Source organism: Glycine soja, chromosome 2 (genome assembly GCF_004193775.1).
Source record: "Glycine soja cultivar W05 chromosome 2, ASM419377v2, whole genome shotgun sequence".
Classification (NCBI taxonomy): domain Eukaryota; kingdom Viridiplantae; phylum Streptophyta; class Magnoliopsida; order Fabales; family Fabaceae; genus Glycine; species Glycine soja.
Window position 1 is genome coordinate 6,722,315 of NC_041003.1, and position 12,096 is coordinate 6,734,410.

At 27.6% G+C, this 12,096-nt stretch overlaps 1 protein-coding gene across 1 annotated transcript; it reads left to right on the forward strand.

Annotated features, from left to right (window-relative positions):
* Positions 1-7,939: 7,939 nt before the first annotated feature.
* LOC114384036 (40S ribosomal protein S18-like) lies at positions 7,940-10,224 on the forward strand. The gene is made up of 4 exons (XM_028343721.1): positions 7,940-8,100; positions 8,241-8,401; positions 8,873-9,061; positions 9,880-10,224. The coding sequence occupies exons 1-4, from the start codon at positions 8,098-8,100 to the stop codon at positions 9,983-9,985; spliced, it is 459 nt and encodes a 152-aa protein (XP_028199522.1). The 5' UTR covers positions 7,940-8,097; the 3' UTR covers positions 9,986-10,224.
* Positions 10,225-12,096: the final 1,872 nt, after the last annotated feature.

The following is a 12,096-nucleotide window of genomic DNA, read 5'->3' on the forward strand; positions in this document are numbered from 1 at the left end:
CTTCTAAGAATTTATCATGTTATTTAAAGTTAAGAGAAATGAAATTCACATTGTTTTAAGTTTTCAAATTTATCAATATTTAAAAGTATAGGGACCTTTATTGCGTTTTAAAAATGACTTTTGAAATTGACTAAAAATAGGAAACTTTTGAATAAAAATGACTTTTGAAGTTCTTAAATAGGAATTATAAAATACGCTTGATTAAAATTTTAATTATTTTAATATTGACCATGTGCCATTTAATCTCTTTAAGTTTTTTATATAACCATTAAATTTCACTATTTTAGAATTAAGTAAATTATTGATCATCCCGTTAATATTTTTCTACCTATCCCTCGTCAAAGTATTGCTTAGGTATATATATATTGGGTTTTTTTTACAGGATTTGGGGGTTTATCATGTATTAAGACATGAAGTAATTTAAACTTTAGGGAATTAATGATTAGCTTAAAAATATTTATTTTATTTTCTCTTAATTTTAATTATTGTTTTATTTCTTTTTTTCAAATTTTGTTATTGTAAACATTGAAAATAAATTTTTATTATTTTCATTATTTCCTATATGATCTTAAAAAAATAAAATTAAATTAATGTGGCTTTTTTTGTAATTAAAAGTGAAAACAAAAAAATACAACACATGATAAGTAAATATTGATTTTTACTGCATATTTAATTCATCTAACATTTTGTATATAACGATCATTGAAATGTAGAAAATGATTCAATAATTGAATTGAATACATTCACATTCATGAATTTATAAATCACAAATACGAAAAAGGAGATAAACGGTCAAGAATATATATTGTTGTAAATTTCATTTGAGATTAAATGATTTAGATCACTATATGGATTTTTTACCAACAAAATTTACTATGTATATCTTTTCAATATTGCAGAGGGAATCTATATCTTCTTGAACCATTTTGGATGCAGCATGCAATCAATATCATTTGATTCATTAATGATGCTTCTGAGGTTCTAAAATTATGCAAAACTTTAAAAGACAAGGATGATGATTTCCAATATGATTTTAGACTAGATGAAAATAAAAAATTGAAGAATATTATTTGGACATTTGATGATTCAATTTAAGTATATAAAGCTTTTGGAGATGCCATTGTGTTTGATATTTCATATAGAATAAATTGTTATAGTATGTCTCTTGGACTATGAGTTAGAGTTGATAATAATGAAAATTCAATTTCTTTGGTTGTGTTTTATTGCTAGATGAGAAGATTTCTTCATTCACATAGATTTTAAAGGTAAATTTTTATCATTTGAAGTTCATATTATTACTAGAGCTCTAACTTTGAGATTTTAATAATTTTTTATGAATTTTTTTTCTTTTTCAGAATTTTATCGATTTTGTCAAAGGAAAACAGCCACCAACAATTCTTACATTAAAGAAAATATTTCATCAAAATGGGATCCACATTATATTTTTTCTATTTTTCTTTCCCTTTCATCAACCAACACCGCATAGTGTAGCTTTGCTTATTCTCCCTTGTTTTCTCCGATGACCGTTGTTGACCAAACCATGTGGGTCTGGCACTACCATTGGGATTTTTTTCTCCCTCTCTTTTCAATTTCTATTGTTTCCTCTTTCATTTGTGCAATTTTTGTTTGAAAAAAATTCTCTTTGATATTGCATTTGACAATATAATCTGATGCATTCACAACTATGCCATTGCCCATTTGTCTTCTAGTCAAAATTATAGGTGTTCAAATGAAAATTCAGATTAGGTAACTTCATAATCATAAAAAAAATAGGTAACTTCATTCAATATTCCAACAATTTATTATTCATTTAAAATGTGGTGCTCTTCGTGGGTCGATCTGTTACAAAACAGGACCACCATTGTGAAGTTCTTATTTAAATCGTTGGAATATATATATATATATATATATATATATATATATATATATATATATATATATATATATATATATATCCAATTTAAAGAAAAAGGAGCCAACTGAAAAAACACACGGAGAAGCAAAAGTGATAGACCTTTGTTAATGGACATCAAGTCAATTACATAAACATCAGAAATATTATTATTGTTCTAACTTTATGAGCCGTTCAAATTGTTATAATAACATAACATATCATTGGCCGACCCAGAATAATGTGTGTGGCCCCAGTAATGCACCATAAATCTTAATCATTACAGGTGTACGATTTTTAATACGAGACATTGCAATCGTTGTTAATTCTTTCAGTATTTTAATTTTGTAGTGAAATCCTGCGAGTTACTACTTTGTTTTCTCATGATGTCAAATCATAATGTCAAATTGTAAGGTCAATAGAATTGGCATGCTTTCCAATTGTGTTTATTTTACTTGACTGCGTGGCGTCCTTGCTTGTTTGTTCTTCTCAAATTGTCAAAATTCTAAGGTCAATAGAATAACTCTTTTTAATGTCTCTAGAAAATTCCTAAAGTATTGCTTTAACATATATTCTCCACAAGGTCGGTTTAGTATTCGCTGCTAACAGCTAACTTGTTTTAATTTGACAAGAGATCGATGTTAGAATTGTGCTTTAAAGTTGACTTAAAAATTAATGGTAGGTTTGATTTATAGAAGAAAGTCAAAGAAAAGAAAGTAAACAATAAAAGTTGAAATAATTTTGAAGTTAATTAGTTGATTATAAAAAAGAAAACAAAAAGATAGGAAATTAAAGAAATCCTTCATTTTGATTGATGGTATGAAAAGTAAAAAAGAAAAAAGAAAAAAAAACATGTATAAAAGTTAACATAAATATCTTTAATAAAAAGAGTATGATAAAAATAAATAATTTTGTCATTTTAGTATAGGAAAAAAAGGTTATTTTTTCTCATCCATATAGTTAAACCGAATGGTTTTTGAACATGGGTCTCACATAAATTAGTAAAAAAAATGCAACTACTAAAAGTTCAACATTAATTCTAGATAAAGCAAAAATAACCATATTACTTCAATTCTAATTTGATTTTTCTGAACTAAAAATGATTTTGCTTTTACAACGAAGCATCTTGAGTCAATCTTAATTTAACTAGAATAAAAATGATTCTCCACAAGGTCATCATCGAAAAAAAAAAAAAGGTAAAGCATATATAAATACATCGTTCACAAATAATTCTAAATAATAATGTTAGAAATTACAAGGGATTCAAGTAAAAGGAAATCAGCAAAAAAAAAAAAAAAGGATCCAAGTAAAAATATAAACATCTTAACTAAAAAAATAAACTTGTACCATATGAGACCTAGCAACTCGGCATACCCTTACAAAAAGGACTTCCCATGACTTCTCCATGATCTTCAAGGCCAGTTCAGGGCAGTTACCAAGTTACCAACTTGGTAATTACTACATCTATTATAAGGAAAGACATCAGAAAATTGAAGGTAAATTATCACAATCCATCACTACAAAGACACCTAAAATCCCTATTGACTTAGGCATCAGAATCCATTTTGTAGAACATGAAGATAGAAGTCAAGACCTCAGATACACAAGAAACAATAAAACTGTACATTTTTTAAAGTTAAAATAATTTTTATTTAGGAATGTCTTTAACTTTTTAGAATTTTTATAGTATATCCATCAAAGTTTATCTAATGATGAAAAGTTCAGATAATTTACATAAGGTTTTAAATTTAAACCTTAAACCATTTTTTTTACTGGAAGCATATATATTATAGTTATTGTACATACGCAAAAAATTCTTATAATATAATAGTTGCAATATTTATACAAAATTATCATTTAAGAGTTGTATGTTTCTAGAACAAACAACCCGTAAACTGATTACCGATGTGATTTGAAAATAGTTCACGTACCCCTATGCAGATTGACGTTCAATTTAATAAGAGGATATATTTGTTTTAAAAGATATAAAATTAACTTAATAATTAAGAAGGTGTGAAAGGAAAAGAGAAAAGACAAGGAAGATTATGAGTGTTAATCTCCCAAATAATATTTTTAATAAAACTAATAAATTAATATTTATAAATAAATAAAATGATATACTTATATACTTCTTTGTTTGTCTTTTACGATATGCAAAGGCTTCAAACAACAATCCAAACAAGCACTAGCATGTCATCATCAAACACTAGCTTATCCATGCACTTTCAAAGTTTGAATGTCTTTCAACCAGAAACTTGTCTTCAATTCATGGCCACATGGCAATAATGACTTCGTGAAAATAAAAGACAGGAATGTTTCTTTTAAAATTTACTTACTACATGTTATTTAGTCTTTAATTTGACTCCTTGAACTTTGTATATTTAATTCTTTTTTATGAAGATATAGACATATCAAATTATCTTTTTTAAGATAAAAAATTGCCAGTATTCTTTGGTACACATATAGATGCACACCCACCCACATATCTATTCATCAATTCCTTGCTCATTTTTCTTCGTGTGAAATTAAAGATTTTGGTGCAGGTAATATGTATATATTTCTTCCCTGTAGGTAAAATAACATTAAAATTTATATGCTATACGGGAGACTTTGTATGGAAAGCAATTATATAAGGAAATAACTTTGTGCAACCTAGTGAGGAATTGTGCTCAAGTATAGCACAACTGCTTCCTTTTGGTAGCGGTTTAATTCAAAACTTCCAGACTAGTAATCTAAAGAAATTGCCATAAATCAAGTCCCAGTTATAAGAGCAATGATTTGTGGTACTGTAAAAGGAGGATTTGATATTTCATATGTTTTCAGGTTTATCCTTAAGCTTTTCTGATGTTCTTATTTCACTTTTTTGTAAAACTGGCCAGCTATTGGAAGCAACGGCTAAAGCGGTTCAACCTGTGATTGAGTTGGGAGAATCTGGACTTGCAGTGGCAGATGGGCTTTCAAACCTGTTAAAGGTAAACAAACTTTCCTCATTCAAACTCTGGCCTATACTAAAATGCAAATTTGTAGTTGAACTTCAAAATGCTGATTTTAAATTTCAACTGCATATGACACTGTATCCGTTGTCACAACCAATGAAAAACTCAAGATACAGCAGAATAATAACAAAAATTACAACAAAGTCCTTGCTCAAATTATTTTGTTGTTAACCTAAATTTTAACTGATTGTGCCAATAGGCTAAGAAGCACAATCACTAATAAATAGTAGCCATGTGGTGTTGTATTACTTATGCTCATTTTAAAATTTTAAAACATAAAATTCTCTTTTGTGATTCAAAATTTTTATTTTATGTTAACTTGAGATTAAATTTTTACATTATATATAGTTGTGTCGTGTCCTAAAAGTTTTAAAATTTACCATATTCCCATGTCCATGTCATATTGTATCCATATCCCTTATTGTATCTATGCTTCCTAGCCTATAAACACAGTCTTCGTGCAAAAACTGCTCTATTTGAGAAAAGAAATTTAAGTTTTGAAACAAGAGTAACTGGTGCATGTTCTGTAGTTAAAATAGAATTGTTGACCAATATCCTTGTGCATATAATACACATGCAGTGTCGCCTACCAGCTACAATCAGATGCCTTTCTCATCCAAGTGCAAATGTCCGTGCTCTAAGCACTTCAGTTCTTCGTGACATTTTGCATACTAGTTCAATTGGATCGAGTCCTAAGCCACCACAAAAGAATGGCATCCATAATCAGTACTTCAATTTGGATGTCATTGACTGGCGAGCTGACGTAGAAAAATGCTCGACATGGGAAGCTCACAGCCGGCTTTCAAATGGATTGTCTATTGAATATCTTAACACAGCCGCGAATGATTTAGGCTTTGCTATTTCTATCTGAAATGAAATGAAACCATATGTAATCATCTTAGTAATTTATGTTTAGGAACTTAAATTAAGTTTTTCATGACAAATTTCATCTCAAGATTTGTGGAAACCTTGATGTAATTTATGTATAGGAACTTAAATGGTTTGCAAATAAGTAAACCTTCTCATTCTGCTAGTTTTTGTTAGTAAGTCACTAGCTAGAAATTGTTATTCCATCTCTCTTTTGCTCTAACATGACTTCAAGTAATGATGACCGTGTATAGAAACTAGTTTTGTATTATGCTTGTTATGTTTACTTAAACCAGTATCTTCTTCACGATCATGCTCTTCATATAACTAAATTTACACAAAAGACAAGGCATTAGGCAACATTTATTTTCAAATTTTGTTTTCAATTTCTATTTTCTTCATTCAAACCAGCAAAATGTTTTGGTGTTATCCTTAAATGTTTATAATTATTGCATGGTATAGGTCACATGTTCTCCAATTGATGCAGAAAACTAATCTGTAAAGTTCCTGAATACTAATTTACTATTTTAAGCTTTGAGACTACTTTCCTGTTGCACTCCACGGTTTTTATGCCGTAAAACTCAGATTTCATTTTTGCTTCTTACTAAAATCAAAATTTTACATTTTAATTAGTTAAATAATTACTAATTGCAGAAATTAATCTTTTAAGGCTACTAATTCATGTACTACTGTTTTTAAGCTTGTTAATGAGTAATGACTCTGCCGTTAAAATAACTTTAACATTCTTTTTCCATTTTTGTAGTCCCCCCAAAACAGAATAATATCAAAAGTACCTCTCAAAAACACCATAATTTTCACCCAGTCTTGTACTAACTTAACTCTAAACCTCCATTAGCAGAGTTTTACTTCTTCCAACACATTTTATTGTGTTCTGTCTTGGAACAAATAAGCAGTCCTCTCTTCTTAGCTTTTTTTTATATTATTATTAGTTCAAATTTATTCAAAATATAAAATTATAAGCAAGGCTATTTAATTAAAAAGTAAATCTCATATAAGTTTATGAGTTCCAATAAATATTAACTAACAATAAATTGTTGGTTTTTAGGCATAATTACACTCTCTTTTTTTAACTTTGAATTCATTTAATTTGGATTATTTTCAATTTTTATCTTCTAATTTTTTTATTAAATTAATTTCTCTATTTTTAAAAATAAGAAAATTTAATATTATTTCTACTGAAAACCTTTAAATTAGCATTTTCTACTCAAAATCTTCACAAATTAAATTATTTCAACCCTTTTCTAACTCAAATTTCACCAACCAAAACATCAATAAATCATCCCAAACAAAGAGAATCTCAATTTATCTTCCTCTTCAAACCCTAATTTTACAACCTATGAACCCACCAAATTTACTGAATCTTTACTAAATTTCTAACTTCCATGCTTTTAAGTTAGGCTTTTTTTGGCAAATACTTCTAAGTTAGGTAATTAATTTGCATGCCCCTGAATATTTAATAATATTTAATTAATTTTTTGAATTTATATTTATTTTCTAATTTTTTAATTACATCCCTAATGTAAGGACTTGGTTAAAAAATAAATACAATATTTGTAGGTAGAATTTTTTACCTACACCAAATAATTATACCTATAATTTTTTTGAAATTTTATCTATGTTTGCATTTTTCCTACATTATAAATTTGTAGGTGAAAGTATTTTTTTTATTTTTACCTACAGTAATATATATATATATATATATATATATATATATATATATATATATATATATATATATATAAATGTTCATATCATTTTGCATTGATGTTTCGATACATAAATAAAAACTCAATGAAATAAAAAAATACCCAATTAAAAATGGTAAAAGTTTAGGACCAGAGTAAACAATCAAATGTTTGAATAGAAAATAAGAATACTGGTATTTTTTTAAATAGAAAAAAATTAATACAATAAAATGTTTGAATAGAAAATAAGAATACTGGGATTTTTTAAATAAAAAAAATTAATACAGAAAATTATTTTACTTAATTAATTTAAAATTAATTACATTTTTTATTCCAACTTTTTAATTTTTTACACATTTTATCCTACTAAATTAATTTAGTATTTTACTCAACTTTTTACTCCAACATTTTATCCTAACAAATTAAAAGTGAAGCATGCATTGGCTTCCTTCAAGGGGCAGAATCGTCATTCTCAATTGTCTTCGTCTGCATGAAAACCCTAGCGAATAAAGTAGAGTGAGTGAGGAGCCACAACACTGAGAGTACAGAACGCGGTAACCCTAGAATCCCAAATCCCCAATCAATCGACCAAGAGCAGGAGCTTCGGTGGCGATCTTCATCCGCCTCGGTGAAAAAAATGGTACGATTTCAGCGTTTCCGAATTGATTTTGATAAACAAAGATTCTTCAAAAGATTCGTTTTATCTTTTGGCAATTTCAAAAGGCGATTTTTTTGGCTCTGTTTTTGGAGGAGTCACATTTTAAATGGTTTTGCTTACAGTCTCTGGTGGCGAACGAGGATTTCCAGCACATTCTGCGTGTGCTGAACACCAACGTAGATGGGAAGCAGAAGATAATGTTCGCTCTCACCTCTATCAAAGGTATTGGCAGGCGATTCGCTAACATTTGCTGCAAAAAAGCTGATGTCGACATGAACAAGAGGTTCGGTTTCATGAAACCTTTGTTTTTGTTTTATTCTTTATTGTCGGATAGTTAAGTCTTTGCCATGAGGTTGTGTCATTTAGTTTTTTCTATTCTTACAAAAACCTAGATGCAACTCTTTAAGTGTTTTTGATCTTGTTCTTTTATCGAAATTGGAATTTTATCTGGATAACCTATTATGATGACGAACCCTTGTTATGTAGATTACCATTGTGAAACTTCAATTTGGATTAAACAAAAAGCTCTTAAGGAACTGTACCTAAGTGAAACTTCAATTTTGCTAAGAGAACAACACTAAAAGTATCTTGAGAATTGTATGAGTTTTTTTTTGTAATTTGATGATTTTTATTGAAATGGGTTTAGTTTATTTAATTTATTGGTTTTTTTATTGAAATTGTTTTTTTTCTTTAATTTCACTCTTTGATTGAATTGGGTCTCGATTTTGATTTTGATGAATTTCGGTTGTCTCAGAGCTGGTGAATTGAGTGCTATTGAGTTGGATAGCGTTATGACTGTGGTTGCCAACCCTCGGCAATTCAAGATCCCGGATTGGTTTTTGAATAGGAAGAAAGACTACAAGGATGGGAAGTATTCTCAGGTGGTGTCAAATGCACTGGATATGAAGTTGAGGGATGATTTGGAGCGCTTGAAGAAAATCAGGTGATTCATTGTCGTATTTGTATCTTGATGTTGAATTTTAATAGAATTAAATTAAAAGTTTGGTACTAGGAGTGGTTTCTTTTTTTATTGGATTATGAATTATAGTTTTCTTTAGAATTTTGCACATTTGTCATTGCTACAGGGTTGGGGGTGGTACACATTAGTGCGTAGTCATGTCATTCTGTTCAAAATAAACCTTTTTTGACAGTGTATCTTTTTTGTATCATATCATAATTTGGAATGATTCTCATAAACCTGAATGCAATATTTAGTTAGTTTAGGACATGTTACTGAGATCTGTATTTCAATCAATAATGCCAAGAACTCATGATTATTGAATATACAAATAGTGATCTTGGATAGGGTAGTATCTCAAAATCTTGGAAGACCCTGTTATTCGCATGCCCTTGATACTTGATAGGTTATTTATGTTGTGATATGGGATGGATGGATGTTGGTGTTAAATTATCCTTATGTTTTCTCTTTCCCCAATTGTGTAAATAACTACATACTACTCAAGGTTGTCTGTTTGAGAAATCACTTATGCTTTGACTGATTGATAAAATTATGTGGCTGTTGTACTTCTAAATTGTAATAACCTATTAAGCAATAAGCATGGACATTATTTGAGAGTGCTTGTTCTTGTACATGACTACTTTGACCACGACAAGTTTGTTTAGGAAATTATTTAGAAAATATTAACAGAAATGACCATGTGATTTCCTGCTACTTCTTAATAGGGTCTCTTTGTGCCCTTGTTAAGTTGTGCATATTATTAGGTAATAACACTAACATCTTGTATTCTTACTATTATGCAGAAATCACCGTGGTTTGAGGCACTACTGGGGTCTTCGTGTTCGTGGTCAGCACACTAAGACTACTGGTCGCAGGGGTAAAACTGTTGGTGTCTCTAAGAAGCGTTAAGCTGTGTTATATGTTTGCTTTGAGAAATAGATATTTGTTAGGGAAGCAAATTTTGAATTATGTTGGACAAGTTTCCATAGAACATAAATTTTATTGGTTAAGTGCTGTGATGCTTTCAATTTTTTTATTTGCTTTACCTGGTGCTCGTTAGTATTTGATACGGACCAGAAAAACAGTGACATTTTCCAACAGATTTAAGGGGAACATGGCATGTGTCGAAGAATATGACACTTATTAAATTTGCTAGTCAAAATAGTATTTTTGACTGATCAATGGTCAAAATAAACTCATGCCGGTAAATTGGTTTAAAACAGATCCATATTGATGTTTTTTTTTATTTATAAAAATGACCCAGAATGGTCAATTAGCCTAAAACTTAATGTTTGATCGGTTAACTATTGTGTTATAGTAGGCAAAATTACTTTTGAAAGCGTTCATTTAACAATGGAGAAAATACTTAATCTTTCAGGTAATGCGTCGTTTGTGATTTATTCACTGTGACATGTTTGGATGGACTACGTAAAGATGGATAATTTCTTATTTTTATATTTTTAAATTAACTATAAAATAATTGAAATTTACACCAGTGGTAAACTAGCTAATCCATCTTCTCTTCCAATGAAAAAAGCCAATTACATACATCTATAGGAAATAATTATATTTACAATCATTTATATATTTTGTTCTACTAACTTTAGAGTTTTAGTTGACAATTGTGAGTTTGAAAGTGTGTCTAGCATTGTCTTCAAAATATAAAAAAGTGGTCTTGCATTGTAATTTTAATCCCCATAAATATTCTTTTAATTTTATAGTTCCTAGAAAAAATAAAAGAAGGAATTGTTGGTTTTTCTGTTATATTTTCAGTTTTTACGTCTGATGTTATTCTTTTAACATAATGTCTATATTTTTATTTTTATTTTAATATCTGTCGATTATGAAACATCACATCAAGCATGTTTTTCAAAATCTGTTAGTCATTTTATCACTGAACAGTGGCTGACTATAACCGAAAGAAGAAAAAAAAGACCCAGATGAACAAGAATTGTTTTCTAGGAACTAAAAAGAGGTATATATTATGGATACTAAGAAGTTAATTGAGCTTAAAGTTTAAATACATAAAGCAAAATAAAACCATTCCCCCTTGGTAGAATGGTAGTATAGATATGAACGGACCGTTGACTAAACGCATTAAATTTAAAATGCTATCATGTCTTTAAAAAGATTTGTTTCATTTAGAGGAGTTTTACCAAGCATATTTTTTTCCGATTTTTTTATGAGGTTGTTTTCAAATTATGTTTAAAAAGGGACTAAGTCGTTCAAAGTGGTTAAGTTTTTTTTTTTTAATTTTATGACGACTCTAAAGTTGTAATTTTATTTTTAATTTTATGACTTTGAAGTTATAGTAGTGTCTGTTTTTTAATGTAATTTTCAATTATTTTTATCAGATAAAATTTATATAAGATTTTTTTTATTTACTTTTAGTTTTTGTTTTGTTTTCAATTGTAAATAATTTTATTTGTTTAATTATTAAATAAATATTTTTAATTTTACTTTTTATTAGTTTTATTTAATATATTGTATATTTTTTTATATGATTTTATTGAATATGTTTTATATTTTATAAATACTTTTATTTTAAATATTTTATATAATTTTTGAATAATGTTTTATCTAAAATATTTTGTATATTTAAAATTTAGATAATTTGATATATTTTAATATTTTGTATATTTAATGTAATCTTAGTAATTATGCATAAAAAAAGTAGACACTAATATAATTTTTACTTTTTATATTTTTATGTTAATATATTATGTTGTTTTTACTTTAACAACTACTTTTATTACTAAATTATTAGATGTTGTTAATAGTAAATTCTTTTATACAAAATAAATAATATTATTTCATAAATTATAAGTTAATATTAGTAACAAAATATTTTAATATTTATTTTAAAATTTTGGTTTTCTAAAATTGAAGTATTTAAAGTAAAACAAATATTCAAAAAATATTAAATATCATTATGTTAGTCTTTTATTTCATTTAAAAAAACATATAATATATTAAATAAAACCATATAAAAAATATATACAATATATTAAATAAAACTA

Excerpts from the sequence above, each read along its gene's own strand:
- LOC114384036 (XM_028343721.1), top strand. Across the intron at positions 8,402-8,872 it reads GATGTCGACATGAACAAGAG|AGCTGGTGAATTGAGTGCTA; the intron begins GTTCGGTTTCAT and ends CGGTTGTCTCAG. Across the intron at positions 9,062-9,879 it reads GAGCGCTTGAAGAAAATCAG|AAATCACCGTGGTTTGAGGC; the intron begins GTGATTCATTGT and ends ACTATTATGCAG.